The following is a 19,267-nucleotide window of genomic DNA, read 5'->3' on the forward strand; positions in this document are numbered from 1 at the left end:
AGTTTGCTACCTATATGGGCATCTCATTACTAATATATGTATGTAACTATGATATTAAATCCTGGGTAAAAAGTTCAATAATTTTTTTTTCCTGGGATTGGGATATTTTTCTTATGAAATTTAATAACTATTAATTATTATAAGGTTAATTACACTCTGACATTCTCTTTAAATATGAAATTACACTTTTTCTCAATAAATTTTTAAAATTACACATATATCCCCTCTAAAATTTTTTTATTTATATCTAATGGCCTTTTCTCGTTAAGGTTTAGAAGGAAAATGTTGATGTAAATAAAAAATGTTAAATAATTTTTGTTATTTTTGTCCTTATTTAACATTTCTATATGATATTTTTGTACTTATTAGGGGACAAATATAATATATATCTAATATGATTAATATCTTTATATTCCTTACAAGTATAAAATTACTACATAAGAATGTTAATATATGTATACATGGAGTGTGGTTAATGTGATTAAATCGTAGAATTTCATTGTTGCAAGCCAATACTGCCTCTTCCATAAGTTCAACTAAAGGTTTATTAGAATAGAAATGAAACCAAGAGGAAACCTAATAAGCTGATTGAAGTACATATGGGAACAATAAGATGATTCTGTCGCTTATAGCAACCGGCATCCTTAATAGACAAAAATACATGACCAGTAGTTCTGCAATACCAAATCAGACAAACATATGCAATTCCGGTCTGCAGAAAACATTGTTCTCCTCATCCTCCAGTACTGGATAAGCAGCAACAAGAGCGTCCTGCGCACCAATATAGAGAGAATTGTAGATTTTCCAGTACACTTCTCTGACCTTCCTTGCGGGATGGAATAGTCCCTGAAGACAATAGTTCAGTACAATAGCTGCTCCCAATGCAACCCTCATTCCCTCAATAGCTTCCATGACAGCATTGATCACATGTGGGGATGTCTCAAAAATGTTGGGCCAAACATAATTCATCAGATGGATCAAAGCATCCTCGCATCCTAGACCAGCAACCCCCAGGGCCATGTGCTTAACAGCAGAAGCTGCAGTTTGCCGATGAACCAAATCTCTGTCCATGAGAGCATCCTCCAGTAATGGAGTTACTGCATATATGTAGTCTTTACCCATCTCACCAATGTACTCAAACAGAAAAGAAAGTGACTTCAGAACACCATTCTGAACATTGAGCTCAGGCACACGGTATTCATTCATCAACGCAGGCAGAACTGTAAAAGGTGAGCATGTTTCTGCAACAATTGCTATGGCCACAGTTGTGCACACACGATTTTGACGTTCCTGAACCTTTAGGTTATTTAACAGTGTTGCGAGAACATCCTGTGGCCCAATAGCCTTTGCAATATAACCAAAAGTATTCACAGTTGCTCTACGGATACCCTTTTTGTGTGCTTTGAGCATCTCAAGAAGCTCAAAACAAATTCTCATCCACTCCCTTGCAGGGACAAACTCAGCCCCACGATCAGCAATTCTTCCAACAAGATCAATACAATTCTCTTGGACCTTCTCATGTCGATTCTTCAAGATAGGAGTCAGCCGAGGAAGCAAATCCTTAATAGGCGGTGTCATCTTAGTCATACCAATAACATTCACAATAGCCTTGAGAGCACCCAATATTGAACCCAAAACCTCTGGGTATTCCTCACCCAAGTACTCATACAATACAACACCAAGGTGGCCCATAAGTTGTTCTTCTCCACACTGTTTCATAACCACAGCAATCCTAGATATAAGATCTGCTGCTTGTTGCCTCACTTTGGCACTCTTATTGTTGAGCCGCCATTTTATGGTACCACATATCTGAGGAAGATATGGTTTCACTCTCTGACCAAGGGAGTTGACAACAGCACCAAATCCATTAAGCATAACATTGGCATCATCACTGGTCTGCTCTTGGAATGCATAGAGAATCCCATCAATTAATAACTCTTCTAACCGAGCATCAATATCAGATGCCCCCAAGTTAGTAACCACTTTTTCAATTGTCTCCATAACCATCCTTCTATAGGGCTCACTTTCATCTTTCAGGTCTTCCACAATTCTTCCTACTATATCAGCAACACCGACTTTGTTAGCTATCTCCACTGTTGTCTCAACAAGCTGCTTGTAATTTCTCCGGTCCAAGGCCATCCTTCGGACCCAGAAATTACGGAAGAACTCTGGAAGAATATCATTTCTGATATAATCCGCCTCCACACCTTCTGTACTCACACACTGTTTCACCACTTTCAGCACAATTTTCTTCATTTCTTCATCTGGTGACTGGAATTCACGAATCAGAATAACCATAACTTCCTTGGTATAGTAGCTGGCATATATGGCATCCATCAGTGGTATGATAAAACCAATGGCCTTCAGAAAGGCAGCCAAGACTTTCCCACGATGGGATCTGATACCCTTCCACAAAGGCTTCAACACTGAGTCAAAGCTTTCAATACCATATGGGGCAGCAGCCTCAGCAAGCGCAGCCAAAGACAGAGCTGTGATGGTTCTGACTTTCTGATTTTCATCATTAAGCCCGTGTTCAATTATCTCAACAAGGGACCTCAAGTGGGGAAGAACGGCACACCCAATTAAAATTGCAATCTGCTGCACGATTTTGATACCCGTGTGACGAGCTTGCCATGATTTTTTACTCTGACAGACAGCTTTCAAGAATGGCAGTAAAGCAGGAATCCCAAGGGCAGAGGCAACAACACTAAAAGCTCTCGCGGTGGTGTTCCTAACATACTCATCAATGTTATCAATGTCTGGCCGCATAGCAGCAATCATAGTGGCCAACCCTGCTGCCTTGCTCAGATTTGATATTATCTCTCTACCTTCTACACGAGCATAGTAATCCTCATCAATCAATAGAGGCTCAATAACCACCAAAATTTTGTGAACATACGGACGGACCAATTCATCCAACTTATAGAGTACCCTATCAATAACTTTTACCAACAAGTGTCTCTCCTGGTCTTCCAACGTTGGCTGCATGAGAAGTGGCAGGATACGGTTAAACAATGGACCAGCACCAAATTCCCTTGCCTTATCTGTGAGCTGTCTCAGAGCAGTTTTCCTCTGAGGTGGAGTACCGTTTTTAACTTTTAGCAAGAGTTTCATGATCTTTCGCTCTTTCTGCTCATCTGGAGATAACTCCTCTTCATTTTCTTCATTTAGCAGTGAACCAAAGTACTGATAGTCCTCAGGTTTCATAAATGGCAAACCACCAGGCAACTCTTTCGGCACATCAAACTGCTGACCTCGATTTTCTTCAGGAATATTATACAGAGGTGTGCCCATTGGAGTTGGTGTAGCAAGAAGCTTCCGAGCAGGGGTTCTGATAGGAACATAAGAAGCAGGGGGTTCTAGAATCTTATACCCTTCTTGTGGAAACATCGCATCGAGTTCCTCATCAGTTAATGGCCTGTTCCTTTCCTCAATATCCTTCTCCCATCTCAATAGATTATACTGCTCAGGAGTCATTGCGCTCCGCATAATGGCATTAGGAGTTGGGGTAGCCATATCAGCAGCCCCAAAAGGAGTGACACCAGGTGTATATGCTGCAGCAGGGGTAGCACCGGGTGTAGCGCTGCCCATGGTGGCAGGAGTCTCATCCCACCTTGACCTCTGCCTTTTAGGAGTTGGAGTAGCCATCCCTCCCAGCTTCGGCGTGGCATCCCAAGCCATTCCAGCAGGGGTTGCTCCAGGTGTAACCCCACCAGCAGGAGTTGCATCTGAGTCGTTCAGTCTCCCTGGAGTTGGAGTCTCATCCCATCTGTTTTTCCTTGAAACTGATGGTGTTGCATCCCCAATTCTCCCAGGTGTAGGGGTTGCATCCCACCTCCCAATTCCAGGTGTTGAGTCAGGCAAATCCCAGTCAGACCCTGCCTTAGCCTTTTTCCCCTCAGCACTCTCATCCTGAGACATATCCCACCTATTCCTCTTCTTTGGCTTTTCTACGTCTTTCTCCTTTGCTTTTGCCTCCTCTTCTTCCTTCTTCTTCTTTGCAATCTCCCTCTTCACCTCCTCCTCCTTCCGCTTTAGTGCTTCTTCCCTCATCACATCAGCATAAGTTCTCACCTCAGGCCCAGGCGTCTTGTCCAAAAATGGATCATTCCTCTCTGGAGATATGATCCTATTTAACCTCCTCCTCCGGTAGTCATCTTCCCTATCAATAATCTTACTTGGCTGCTTAAATCCAGATATCTCATCCTCCTCACCAGTTCTTAAGGGCTCCTTAAAGAACTGTTTTGGAGCAGTAAATGATGCCATTTTTTTAGCAATTTCATTCTCAGTTGCATCGAGATTATCCTCCTCATCATTCACGGGGATGGATTGTTCATAGCCCTCAAACTTGTTTGCACTATAGAGATCTGTATCAAAGGTTAGAGAGGTGAGTGCAGCAAGGTCCTTCTCCATTTTTTGCCTCTCTTCTTTGACCCTCTGAATCTCTGTGTCCACATCCATTTTCTTGATCTCAAAATTCCCTCAGAAATGGAAATACAAAACCCTCCAACGTCCAAGTCCTTCAGCCAATAAAATCAGCAAGTATTTCAAGAAAAACCACTTAATATCCTAACTTTAATCCCCAAAACCTGTTACAATGAAAGAAAAAATCAGGACAGATCAAACTACACCAAATTATGGGGAAAAGGAAAAGCTCTTCTTTCATCAATTGCCAACAAGCCACAAGGACAACACACCGATACACATGTAAAAACACTCCTTATACTTAAATTTACGCGAGAACCAGCAACAACAGTTTCAAACAGAAATCAAATACACCAAAAGAAAGAAAGTAGGGTTTTGGTAAGTGTCGAATATCTTCTGATCGACTGTTTATATTATTTTTTCCTCCAAATCAGTGAAAGCAAAGATGATAACGCGCGGAAAACATAAAAGAACAATATGAAAACATAAAAATTGAGTAAGAAACGACGCACACAAAAAGCAAAAACGGATACAATGAATGTGTCCGAAACTAGCGATTTCAATAAATTGGGAATTTAACTCACCTCATCTTTTGGGATTTCTGTGGAGTACAAGGGGGGGTGCTAACGGATCGAGAGTGTAATAGGTACCCGAACTATGTGTAAATGGAACCCTACCGACTGAAAATGGTGAACACCTGTTATTATCGGATTCGAGTTCGATATTCTCGGATCGTCCGCTTTGTAAAGTCCGACCCGAGAATAATAGTGACAGGGCTCAATTGGCAGCGAACTATTGGGCCAACCCAATTATCGACCCAAGTTTTTCCGGCCCAATAAGGAGAGGTTAGTCGAAATGACAAAAAGCTCCTTCAGAATATCTTTATAGCCAACATTTGTCCAAAATACTGCTATGTTCTTCAACATACAAAATTTACCGGCTAAACTCCAATTTACTTTGTGTATTTTTTTCGAAAAAGTTGAAAACTCCCTTGTGTTTTTAAAATAAACAAAAAATTCTCTATATTTTGTAAAATTCAATGCGATATCCCTATTTCATTAGCAAAGTATAGGAAACACGCGTTAGCTGCGATTTGTGTCTGGATAAATAATTATATTATTTAGTGGGAGTATTATTAAACTGAACATATTTTTTAAAAATTAATTTTTAAAGAAATCAGTATAAATATATTAATCGAAATAAAATTTATTAGTGTAAAACAGTATAAAACATAGTTAAAATAATCTTTAATCAGTTAAGTTTATTTAAAAGTATATTTTTTTTCAAACACTATTCAAATTTACTTTTATATACTTTTCACTTATTTTACAAATGCGACCCATTTTTAATTGGGATAATTACACTCTCATTCCACGTGGTTTGATATAATTACACGTAAACCTCATGTGGTTTGATGATATTAACAAATTTGATAAATTTTAACTAATGGATGGACTTATTTGTTAGATAGAAGTAAATCTCAAGGGTGTTAGATATAATTTTTCAAATAAAAAATAGTTTACGTGTAATTAAATAAAAATTAAGGTAAATGAATTGTAATTATTCCTTTTTAATTTTATTATATCTTCCAACTTTTTCAACATAAAATACTTCTCTAATAATAGGAGTTTTTGCAAAAAATCCGTGTAAAGATTGGAAATTGAAGTGGAGAAAGCACGAGGGATTTTCACTTTCAGGGACATCAGGAGATATTACTGTGAGTACTGTGGCCTTTGTTGCTCAAAGTAGTCTGTCATCTCGTTCAATATCCTTACTCTCCACCAGGTATGTTTATTTTCTTGATTGTGTATCTACATCTCGACGAAAGAAATCGCTATATAGTGTTTTGTAATTTTGGTTGGTATTGTGATTTTCCCCTTTACATTGTAGTTAAAAGTTACAAAATCCCATGAATTCTACCGACAGTATCCCATCTCTCAAGTAGGTATTGCACTTGATACTCCAACATCTGTGCCATTCGTTGGCGAAGGAGAACGACGAGCTATTAAGCCAAAACCTGATGATCTGATCTGAGATCACTCCGTTAGCATTACTCTCTCCGACTTGTATTTCTCCTTGTGTTGTTTGTCGGGCCGCAACAAGTTTCAAAGAAGATGACTGAGGTAACTACCAATCAATCAACAACTTCTCGCTTAAAGTTTAATTCGATCTACTCAATATTTATGATATTTTTACTGCGGCATTATATGGATAGGTTGAGGCAAATGATGGTCCGACACCTGTTTTAGATTTGGGAGCCGTTGTTGGAGAATTGACTGTTGAAGATGATGCAGCTAGGTAGATCGTAATTTCTCCAGATACTATTTTGTAGGTCGTATACATGTTCAAGGCATAAGTTTTACGATTTCTTGAATATGTGGTGTGCCCTCTCATTTTTCTGTCAGCGATGATGTCTCACTGGAGGGACTAGAGCAAGAGCTTCAAGATTATAAAACTGATGATGTACGTGTAGAACAGGTTTTTGCGCTCTGTTTGTTGATAATATCCATAATTTGCTGCATCTTTTTATTCGTTCATGGGTTTTCTGTGGTTTCCCTTGTAGGTAGTTGCTATCATACTGTCTAAAGGTACAAAATTGCGGGACTACACCAAGGATGTCGAGAATAATCTAAGGCAAATTGAACTCGACTCTATTGAGGTTCTGATTGAATACACTAGTTCCTTTGTTTTCATCTAGGCATTGATATTGATCTTGTTTCCTGCGATATGTTTTTTTGTTTCAACAGTTTCTTGTGCTGTTGGTTAATCCATCCCGGAATGTATCGTCCTTTAATAGATTTTTTACATGATTATAACTATCAGAGCTCTAAAGGGAGAATAGTTTGTAACAAACACAAGTTCCATTAGAATTTAGACATGCCAAAGGTCACTCGATAATGACGGAAGTTTTGGTGGTTAGCATCTGCTTGAACTAATATATCCATGCATCTAGAATGACTATGTCTTAAGTTTTGTAATTCATTTGAGCTATGCTCACTTGTGCAACTCCTTTTCCCTTTTTGTTCAAGTCAGGATTACATTAAAGAAAGCGACAATCTAGTCTCACTTCATGATCAAATTCATGATTGTGACACCATCCTGGCGCAAATGGAAAAGCTTCTAAGTGGATTTCAGGTATCACATCATATACTTTATTACCGTTCAGTTGCTTCTCATTTTACTGAAAGTGTTACTTGGGCATCAGGCACACAAATTTCACATGCTAGGTATGGCACTAGATAAAAACACTTGAAAACATTTAAAGTAGGAGTAAACAAGGATTAAATTGGGATTAAGGAGAACCATCTGTTCTCTTGGTCAACTTTTCGGAATTATGCAAATAAGTTAAGTTGCTGCATTTTTTATGACTTATTTTGTGCAAAGTTCTGAATAAACCTCCTTGTTATACTGCCGATCATTGTGTTTCTTACTTTAATAAATAACCTCTAGTCAATAATTTGTCAATCCTCTATCAATCTCTCTACAAGTTGCACCACAAAGATCATACACTAATTTCCTATAATTTGGTAGGCTGAGATAGGTTCAATAAGTTCAGATATAAAGGTTCTTCAAGAAAAATCTATGGATATGGGGCTCAAGCTGAAGAATCGTAAGGTAATGTTGTTCGTCATACCTCTTTAAAATTTCAGTGCAATTGTTGGACAAATAAGTATGTCCTAGGGCCTATTATGGTGAAAATTTCTTTCTTTTCTAAGTTTGCTTAGTTGGTAATTTTTCCATGCCATCATTTTGCTTGTTTGTCTATCCTTTTCAATGTAATGTAAAGAAGCAGTATCTTATTGTGCACGTCAAAAGAATTATGAATGTCCATCCGATAATAAAACAAAGTTTCCTGGATAGCAAAATGAGAATTTCCCGTAACCTACAACTAAATCATAGTTGGTCAGGTAATTTCAGTCTGCAGTGTGCATCTTCTGTCTAACTTATGTTGACAATGTTTGTTTAAATACTCACAATAAGACTTTAGGTCCTTTCTTGCTTGCTATATCTCGGTGACCTTCCTTTGCTTGCTTGGTATTTCTATTTTGGCAGGGGACAATACAAATTGGCATTAAAACATCTAATATGTGTAGTTATTAAATATTACGTGAGAAATTTCTAATAGTATAAGCTTTTAGATCATTATTATGGTATTGCAGTCAAGCCTGAGTTGAAGTCCTGGTATTCTAACTTGCTGCCACCCATTCATTTAAAAGAATTTAATGTCTTTATGTTAAGTTTTTGGAAAAGGGTACCGTGTTCATGTATGGAGGCATGTTGGAGTTATTAAATCTTAGACCACTTTGGTCTCTAATAGTTAACCTTTTAGATGAAGTGGTCATTCAGTAGTACCTTTTTCTTGCTACAGCTGATTGTTATGCTTCTCCTTAGGTCTGTGTCATTGTTTTCGTCTATATCATGCATCTCAAACTCTATTATCTATGGTACCAGTCCTGAGTGAGAAACAAGTTTTCTTCTCTCAGTTGAGAGATTCTTATGTGAAGAACTGAGCTTCCGTCTTCCAAATCATGCCTATGCATATGAACTTGAAGAGAGAAATAAAGTGAAAGAGCAACAAAAGATTAGAAAGAAGCAACTTTAATTTATTCATTTGGTATTGTTTCTTCTCTGATATTTTTGTTTTGAGTTTTCCAATGAGCAACCCTTTTTGGATCACATGTTTGAAGTACTAGAGTTGTTAACCTATTTGGTTGACATTCTAAAGACAATTGAATTTGAGAAAAAGTGATTCAGAAGGGGGAAGCTAGTAAAACAGGTCCTAAAGTTTGGCATTCTAGAAAATTTTGGGCTGAAGTCCCTTAAACCATCCAGTCCTGGATATGCAGATATCCGGACCGCTTTTTGCATGCTTTACACAACTATCCATGTGGATACAAGACTGCAAATGCAGTAACTTTGTGCTTGATTTGTTGTTATAAAGAGATTATTTCTCTGTACGGTTGTGCAAATTGTTTTCACAAGCTTTTGTGATGTTTCAAATAGCTTCCGTGTTATGCCCGTTATATCTGAAGCCATGATAAGCACTTGTTAATGTACAGGCAGCAGAGTCAAAATTGGCTAAGTTTGTTGAGGATATCATCATCCCACCAAGAATGGTAGACATAATAGTTGATGGAGAGGTACTTCAGGCTTTTGTTGGTGTGGTTCCTACCACCCTCTTCTCTTACTCTTTTGATATTTCATTTCTAAAAATCAAAATATATTCTGCACTTGACTTGAAACTTTTTGGTTGCAACATTTAGATCTTTTCCTTATATCTTTAATGTTTTCCATCTTTGATTTTTGTTCTTGATGAAGCATGTAATGTGTTCTTTTACTTATATAAGGCCATTAAAACATCACACCTCAAATTAGAAATGACCTGGTCAAGCCACCAATAGTTGGGACCAGGATGGGACAAATAAATGAATCGCAAATAATACCCTGGTGTTCTCAAGAGGAGGAAGTGATAAAATGTAAGGCTTCTAGCAAAACTTTCATGGCGTAAAGCATCTGAAAATGTTGAAAATTAGTTTTGAAAATTCCATACAACCATCAATAATGTTCTAGGTCATCAATCTAGTCAATGAAATAGAAACAATAGTAGATGCCTTGTCTTGTTCAATCCACCTTTAGAGCTGAATTAACTCACTTATTCAAAATTGTGCATCTCGAAGGAAACTACAAGTACCTGAAAAATACAAACAAGGGATGAGTTGCATAATCAATAAGTGATTTAAGGATTCCCTATTGGATCAAGGATCATCCAAAAACCAGTACAATAATACATGTAACATGAGATACTTATCAGCGATCAAAGAACATTGAGTTCAATAGCTTTCATTTATCCAAATCCATGAATCGAATAATTATTTAGCTTGTAGGCAATATACTATGGCCAATTATTATATCCTATGGCAGAAAGGTCCACTAACTGGCTATCCATGGTATATCAATCAATCAATATTCCGGTTCTATTCCTGCTGGATCCAATACAATGGTCGGAACTTGTTCCCTAGCCAACAATTACATAGAGGCCCAAAGACATCATTGGCAAATTTGAGAGCTCAAAAAGAGAACATATATGTCCATGTAATTGCAAATCAATTCAAAAATACAATTTGCACACATGACAAAGATTCTTTACCCTATTTTTCTGAAAGAACTGATTGTCCTTAAATATAAAGTTTTATTAGAAATCTGAAACCTCTGATTTAATGACAATGAATCCTTGAAACAATGAGATATATAAATTGCTCTCTGGAATAGAAGTAGAGAGAGGTAAGAATCAACTTACCTGAATTTGCTCAAATCTCATAATAACTCGAAAATCGGCAAAAACTTCACTAATGGTCCTCAATAGAACTCAAATAAACCAATGACAAAATAAGCCAGACATGAATAAAGTTAATTTGGCCTGCATGTTGTTATATGGACTTCCAGATGAATACAATCCTAAACTTTTCCAGAAAGGAGGTGTGTGAGATGAAAATCTCATGCATGGTTCTTGAGCCAGCCCTTCCTATCTTATGCTTAGGGCTTTATTCTCTAATGCTTGAAGCTGTGTCTGTTTCTTTAAGACTTAGAATGTTTTAGTTCTATATCTGTTTTGTTGATATGCTTTGTTTCTGTAACTTATACCATAATTCTAGGCACATCATCTTACTGTGGTTGGAAATCATGATACTAATATATATTACATTGGGCTTTTCTCCATATATTTTAATTCTCAACCTGTGGCCAATGGTGCTGGATGGTTTACTAAATTACCTTATTGCATTATGTCATGGTTAGTGAGCTAGTATTTTGTTAAATATCTTCAGGTGAATGAGGAATACATGAGAACCCTTGAGATTCTCAGTAAAAAGCTGAAGTTCGTTGAAACTGATACCATGGTGAAGACTTCCCAAGCCTTAAATGATGTTCAGCCCGAACTTGAAAAGCTTCGTCAAAAAGCAGTTTCAAAGGTATGTACAAAATTAAACAACATCAACTTTGGAAAGGGGAATTGATCTAGGTAGCATTCATTTCTTACTTGTATTCTGGATAGTTATCATGCATTCTACTCTAAGTTTGTCTGTTCTTCCTGGTTGTGCTGATTGCCAAGAATGTTAAGATATTGGAGAGGCTAAAATGCAGTAAGATACTATATGTCAGTTGGTCTTAAGTATGATCAATACCCTACCAACTCTGGTGAGTTTTCAGAAGTTTGTTGCATTTTGGAGTTCTATATCATGGAATAAATACACTACCAACTCTGATGAATTTTCAGAAGTTTGTGGCATTTTTACCTGGAGTTCTATATCATGGGAATTTCCTGTGTGTGATTAATTTGTATGCTTCCTCATGCAGCACCTTTTCTTCCAAACTTGTCTTCCTTTGGAACTGTGTGTTCGTCTTTGTTACAGGAAGACAAGCATACAGTTCTAAAGGAAGTAGGCATGTATTTTATGCTGGGGGTTGGTGTCCTGCTGTGCTTATGGTGTATTTTACACTGTTATAAGGGACAAACCAGCCTGAGGAAATTTTATACAGACAGAAATGAAGTGTCATCCGTGGATTGGCAAAGACAAATATTACTGGAAGAGTGCATGTTTTGCTGCCAGCTTAAATATTAACATTATGAGTTTACGACCTTTTCTTTTTTTTCTAGATGAATATGCCCATGGAAACATCATTATGACTTTCTATACAGGGAATTTAGAAGCCTTTCAAAGATTTATGCTGATTATGTCTTCTGCATCATGTCCATTTTGCGGCAAAGTCATTGCAATTTGATCTTTCTGTAAATATATCATGCTGTTAGGATTAGCCATTGTATGATTAATTGCTTGAAAGTTAGGTAATTCTTTGATATATACATCTACTTAATCATTTTTCTTTTGTGCCCCTTGTGATAGGTATTTGACTTCATTGTTCAAAAACTTAATGCATTAAGGAAACCCAAGACAAATGTCCAGATCCTTCAACAAAGTGTTCTTCTTAAATACAAGTAAGTTTTATTACATAGAATTTTGAGAAATGCTTCTATGCATGATGAGATATTAGAATTATTTATCCTGAAGTTATTGCTTAACCAGATAGAAACGTTTTGCTATTGTTTTGCTGTGCTTATATACGTGCATGTGTGTGTGTCTATCTATAATCTTTCTCTTTACCAGGTTGATTGTTGAAGGTGTGATATAGGTGTTATAATGGTTGACTTAAATTAGATGCGATTAGATTGGGGGCTAGGCCCTGTCAAATAAACTCTCCACATTACCTCATGGATGAGGTATTACATTAGCTATGTGCAGATTGTAAACGCAATGTTTCCTACGTCAACATCATAATTTATATTTTGACAACAAATTCTTTGTCTGTGGAGAAGATGGATCCAGAATAATGTCTTACCATCTCCTTGAAAAGAAATCAGTTGCCTAGCAATTTCACGAATCTTTATTTCCTGAGCACATGAGAATTTTATCTTGCACTTGAAAAATATTAAAAGGTGTTGCATGGTTGGTTGGGTGGATAAAGTGCTTCATTGTCTTCTTATTGGCTAGTAACACTGTTGTGCTCAATGTGCAAATATATCGTTAACACAGGCCTGACTTTGTGGTTTCTGTAAATAGTACATCAGATATAACACTTTTCATATATTTTGTTGCACGTGCAGATATGTGATTTTGTTTCTTAAGGAGCAGGGGAAAGAGGTATATCTTGAGGTTCGTGCTGCATATATTGACACCATGAACAAGGTAAAATGCATTATAGCAATTACCTTGTGTCTTCATTTTTCGCACTTCAGTTTTAAGCTCTGCTGTATTTTTCAATTATCATTGGTAGAAGGTGACTATGTGGCTCTTCTAACTGCTTGTGTTGCTTGCTACCATAACAGCATGCAAATAGATTTTGAAGTATAGAAAAAATCTGAAGAATTGTTAACTGGCTCTGCAAAACCTTAAGATGCACGGTTTAAGGGATTTGCAATTCTTCATTAATCTATCTTATATCAACTAGGACTGATGTGCCACATATATTATTAATTTTCTTACCGGATCTTGGCCTTCTTTGGCAGTTGTTGGATCTTTCTTTACTAATGTCTTGAAAGGCTCATCAGCACTTTTTTCTTTTCTCTTATGGTAGTTAGCCTCCTCTGTGTGAGACCTTATTCTCATACATTCAGTTGCTACTTTTTTTGCAGGTTCTAAGTACAAAAATCCGAGCTTATATTCAAGCCCTAGAGAAGTTGCAACTAGATATTGCAACATCCAGTGATTTGATTGGTATTGACACCAGAAGCACTAGTCTTTTCTCGAGAGGAAGGGAACCTTTGAAAAACCGTTCTGCAGTTTTTGCTTTGGGAGAAAGAATAAACATTCTCAAGGTGTGCATCTACTTAATGTAGCACATTATTCTAACTAGTAGTTTTCAATGTATAGCAACATGTTTTATTAAACTAAGGGATAATTACATTTTTACACCTAATTTATGGTCTATTCACACAAACCACCCCTGTGTTTTGTGTTATTATGGAAACCACCCTGGCACCTAAAGCAGGGGTAGTTTGTGTAATGATGTTGATGTTGTATAATTTTCCAAAAAGCAGGGGTGGCTATAAATGATGGTGAACTTATGCCTAATTTTTTGAAAGGCAGGGGTTGGTTAGTCGATAAGTAAAGGCGTGTAGATGCAGTTATCCAACGTAATTCATTACCTTGTCAGAGTTGACCTTGGTGTATTTTTTCTTTTAATATCTGCAGCTCTTTCTTTTTTCCAACTTTCCTCCTTTAATATCTGCAGCTCTTTCTTTTTTCCAATTTTCCTCTTTGTTATCTTTCTTGCCAGTAACTGAAGAAAACACAAATCCATGTTCTCTTTTATCTTTATTCGGTTATTTTCTTGGGGATGCTTTTCGATGTGCATGAGTATAAAAGACCTCCGCATTTTCTTTTTAATTTTCCGACTTACATTTGAATTAGTTTTAACACACATATTATTGCTTCCGGTCATAAACATAAACCACATTCGATTTGGATAGTTTAGTGTACTCCATCAATATGGAACTATAGGGAGTAAACATTCCTCATAAATTTCTCGCGATATCTAGGATGTCTGCTTCAATGTCCTTATTGAGGTCTTTATAAGAGATGTCTTACAGATTAATTTGCGACTGCTCCATCATACCTGCTAGAGTGCTGCTCAGGATTTGGAATACATTTAATAGATATCCAAATTTGAGATGCTATGGTGACTGTTTCATGTTATCTTATTCTAGGTCCCTTGAGTTCTATGATTGCTCATGATTAAATGCACTGTTAATTTCAGGCTTTTATTGTTTATGTTCCACGACTCATCTCATTTCCTCATATGGGAACAAATATGAATTTCAATTATAGGGATGTCACAAATGATATATCTCAGGCTATATGGAAACATTTGTTGAATGGGAAATGTCCTGTCTGGGCAGTGATGGCATCCATCTTGATTCCTTTTACTTTTCTAGTCAAGCAAATGCTTCTTTATATTGAATGTGGCAATTTAGACCCAGTTCTACCCAAGGGAAAAAGTATGCAAGGCAAAACCATTGGCGACAAATAGCACATTGTTTATTATCATTTTACACATCCTTTTGCATTTAACTTAATCTGCATGGTGCACTATAACCTGAGCTAAGAATCAACTGGGGCAGAAATGGACTGCAAAAGGTGAAAGCCAGTAGGAAACAGAAAAAGGTTTGGACCGCAATTTTGTTGACACCAGTGGGAGGAAACATAATAGAAAATGATCTCTTTAATGTGAAACTCAGTAGATCGCCTCTTATTGTTTAAGGCTTCACCCCTTATTTCATGGCACCAGTGTTGTTTTATGTTATCATAATCAACCTCTGTCTATAATGAGAGAAGCTGATTTTATAATTTTGACTAGGAATAGTTTATTCTCATCCGGCTTTCCACAGAATTAAGTAATTTGACTGTTCTCTTATTTGTCTGCAGGAAATTGATGAGTCTGCATTGATTCCACATATAGCTGAAGCCAACTCTAAAAAGTATCCTTATGAAGTCCTTTTCAGGAGCTTGCACAAGCTGCTAATGGATACTGCTGCCTCAGAGTATATCAAACTCCTTTTGTTGAATTATAGTAGTGTTTAACTTTTTGTAACAGTATGTATTCTCTTCAATATCTTGATCTTACATGGTATTTATTTTCAGATATCTTTTCTGCGATGAATTTTTTGGAGAACAGTCTATGTTTTATGACATATTTGCAGGTATCTGCAACTGATCTTAAATCTTTAAGTTTACCAATAACTGCTGTCCATAAGATGATATTGGATATCTTGATGAGTGACGACAATGAACCTTTTCCTCTTGACAGCATCAATCTCTTTCCCAGAGCACATATTTGTTTCTAATGATACACAAATTAAGTGATCCATGATAATGATATTGAAACACTTCATTTGCTGAATTGTCAGGTCCCTTTTCAGTAGTTGACGAGCATCTAAATACAATTCTTCCAAATTGTTTTGATGCAATAGGTCTGATGCTCATGATTCGCATTATATATCAGCACCAGGTAACATGATGAACAGATAACAGTGGCTGTGTTAATTTGAATTTCATTCCCAAACAAATGATCGTAGCCGTATTATTTAAATTCAGTCTATGCCAATCCTTCCTGCTATAATTCCTATCGATCTGTATGAAGTCAAGTTTCATTTTTCTTTCACAAGCAAAATTTTGGGTTTGCTAAGTATTTATTTTCCTTAAATGACGGCAATTGTTGCTGATAATGATGGATCTAGTACTTATCATTAATCATTAGATTCTCAAGACCAAGCCAAATATTTTGCAAGTTTTTCTTGTTACTTTTTATTTTTTTTTTTTTTGGTTTAGCATGTTATTTAACGCCTGTTAAGTGTCTGGACTTGAGTGAAGTTAGGTAGCTCTCTCTCTCGCTCTCTCCCAATTTGCAGATACTACTTAGGGGGTGAATGCTTTATAAAGCCTCATACAAAAGTATGGCATTTATGCATCTGAATACGGTTTTCAAGTTCTATCCTTAATACCTCATCTGTATGCATATTATGTATACTTGCATGGTCAATCTTTATTTTGATTCTGTTTGTAGTTTTGGCCTTTTGAGTTTCTTATTTATGTTTTTCGCAGCTTATAATGTCTCGGCGTCGAATACCATGTCTAGATTCGTACTTGGATAAGGTATGTATAATCTTTACTAAGTGCATATGTGGCACAACACCTGCATAATGGATTTCTGCCTGTGGTTCTCCCTGCATGCGTGGTTTTGTGTTTATACACACGAATGGCTTTAGGGCATGATTTGAACCTTTAAGCTCATCTTTAACTCCATGTAAATGTTTCTTATTCTAAAAAATCAATTTTAAATTTTTAATTGCTTTGAGGTCTTTTGTGTAGACGCTGAATATGATTTTATCTTGGTGCATAACTTGGAATAATCATTTGGCATAAATATATCAACACATTGTCTAATGAATCTGTGCAGGTAAACATTTCTTTATGGCCACGGTTTAAGATGGTATTTGACATGCACCTCAACAGCCTGCGAAATGCCAATGTCCGGACTTTGTGGGAAGATGATGTACATCCACATTATGTCATGAGGCGCTATGCTGAATTTACAGCTTCTCTGATTCAGCTTAATGTTGATTATGGAGATGGTCAGGTTAGAGATACAATATAGCTCTTAGCTTTGTGTCCTTGCTAACTGTTACGTTGATGATTAGACTTGCATCATCATTGTTAATGATGATGTAACTACGTTTCACAGCTTGAACTCAACTTGGAAAGATTGCGAATGGCTGTAGATGATTTGCTTGTCAAGCTTGCCAAATTGTTCCAGAAACAAAAGTTGCAGACAGTATTTTTGATAAATAACTATGACATGACAATTGCTGTATTAAAGGTAATTCCGGTACTCAATTAAAATAGGATGCAAAAGATGAAGTGAATCATGGATTTTTTAGCTGATTGAGCTGCATCTTAAGCACACTGATAAAGGAGGCATGTCTGTGCACATAGATGGTGGAGAATGGGAGCTGTAACATGGGCTGCTGTAATTAAAAAAAAAAAAGAAATGGAAATTAAGATTTTGGCCTCATCACTAGATATAAATCATAGATTTGTATGCACATGCAAACTTGTCAAATACATAGACGACTTCATATATTTTTTTGTGTATAATAGCCTGCATCCTTTTTGTGCTTCATGCATGTTTCAGGAAGCTGGTTCTGAGGGGGGGAAAATCCAACAACACTTTGAAGAGTTGCTGAAAAGCAATACAACCATTTATGTGGTAACTGTGACGGATCTTCTTAAGCCTACTTGAGCTGAAATAAGTCCTTTTTATCAAATTATAGTTGGACAGTTTCAGTCCATTATTCTGCTGTTCAGTTATCTCCTGTGAATAATGTTCGTTTTGTCCGAGGAACACCATTATTGTTATTCTTCTCTTTTTGGTTGATAATACCAAGGTTCAAAATCTTTGTTCTAGTTTAAAGAGTTCTCCATTTGGATGAGTAGCATGACATTGAGCAAAATGTGTTCCTTAAATTTCCTGATGGGTAATGGAGCTAATGCAAGTGCTCTCTTTGCTAGGAAAATATTGGCCGCTCGAGGCTTGGATAATGTTATAAGCTAACCTTAAGTGGCATCATGTAAACTCTGTTGGATTTATGGGTGATGAATTTTTAATGCAGGAAGAACTTCTTGTGGAACACTTCAGTGATCTAATCAAGTTTGTAAAGACTAGAGCCTGTAAGTGTGCCGCATATTTTTAAATTTCACTCATCTGTAAATTTATGTTTATGTTTTTCTCAAGCAACCTTTTGAATTTTTTCCTTGTTTTGTTAGCTGAGGACCCAAGTTCTAGTTCTGAGCGTCCACTCACTGTGACTGAAGTTGAGCCTATTGTCAAAGATTTTGCCAGCAGATGGAAAGCTGCCATAGAGCTGATGCACAATGATGTCATCACTTCGTTTAGTAACTTCCTCTGTGGTATGGAAATCTTGAGAGCTGCATTGACTCAGCTATTGCTTTATTATACCAGACTTTCAGATTGCATGAAGAGAATTGCTGGAGGGTCTGCTTTGAACAAGGATTTGGTTTCCATTTCTTCAATAATGTATGAAATTAGGAAATACTCGAGGACCTTTTAATAGTTAAGTGTTGGCATCTATAGAGAAGTTCCTTTCAATATGTATGGTTAAATAAGATGTGTATTTGGCATTATCACCGTGCATGCACTCTAATGTTTTTCTCTCAGGTTCCAAACATCCGAACCGTGTAGGCATTGTTGCTTTGCTTGCAACACCTGTTTCTAAACTCATTATAGAGAGGAATATTTAATCTACTTTCATTATTATCAAGGACTATTTATGGGGAAGTTAGAAAGGTAGGATGAGATTTCAAATTAATTCTGTTATTTGCAACAGTTATTTAAGTGTTTTGCAATTGGAAGATGTTGATGAGAATTCTACATTTCTAGCACGGTAGTCTGTATAAAAATTTGGTTGTCTTAGGTTAACCTCATAAATTCAACTTTATGTGTTGTATGTAGAGGAACAGCCACTACAGAATGCACTGGTCTTGGAGACAATCCCAACTTTCCATATATTTTTGGAAATACCTTGTGGACTTTGATAAAATTTCACATTTGCTTCTTCCAAGGTTTTCTTTGAATTGCATTTGGCAGAGGCAGCAACCTGTTTGAGAGATGACAAGTAATTTGATGAGTCTCTAAATATACTTGAGCTGTCCATATCCATCTCCATCCTGTATCTCTCCTCACTACGTCCTCTTCTCAACCTCCTCTCCGC

At 36.8% G+C, this 19,267-nt stretch overlaps 1 protein-coding gene and 1 pseudogene across 2 annotated transcripts; one reads left to right on the forward strand and one right to left on the reverse strand.

Moving 5' to 3' along the window:
- Positions 1-522: 522 nt before the first annotated feature.
- LOC105155788 (uncharacterized) lies at positions 523-5,166 on the reverse strand (annotated as a pseudogene). Its single transcript, XR_016064139.1, has 2 exons — positions 5,010-5,166; positions 523-4,589 (listed from the first exon to the last, which is right to left on the reverse strand). The product of XR_016064139.1 is annotated as an uncharacterized LOC105155788 (transcript).
- An 888-nt stretch (positions 5,167-6,054) lies between these two features.
- Positions 6,055-18,817, forward strand: LOC105155789 (vacuolar protein sorting-associated protein 52 A). Its single transcript, XM_011071746.3, has 21 exons — positions 6,055-6,210; positions 6,371-6,548; positions 6,641-6,723; positions 6,831-6,888; positions 6,989-7,084; positions 7,459-7,560; positions 7,957-8,040; positions 9,486-9,566; positions 11,250-11,393; positions 12,327-12,418; positions 13,085-13,166; positions 13,613-13,795; positions 15,405-15,520; positions 15,621-15,679; positions 15,887-15,987; positions 16,581-16,631; positions 16,936-17,115; positions 17,221-17,355; positions 17,671-17,745; positions 18,149-18,206; positions 18,303-18,817. The coding sequence occupies exons 2-21, from the start codon at positions 6,540-6,542 to the stop codon at positions 18,605-18,607; spliced, it is 2,094 nt and encodes a 697-aa protein (XP_011070048.1). The 5' UTR covers positions 6,055-6,210; positions 6,371-6,539; the 3' UTR covers positions 18,608-18,817.
- The last annotated feature ends 450 nt before the right edge of the window (positions 18,818-19,267 follow it).

The sequence above is a fragment of the Sesamum indicum genome, linkage group LG2, assembly GCF_026168435.1.
Source record: "Sesamum indicum cultivar Baizhima isolate 11 linkage group LG2, ASM2616843v1, whole genome shotgun sequence".
Lineage (NCBI taxonomy): Eukaryota > Viridiplantae > Streptophyta > Magnoliopsida > Lamiales > Pedaliaceae > Sesamum > Sesamum indicum.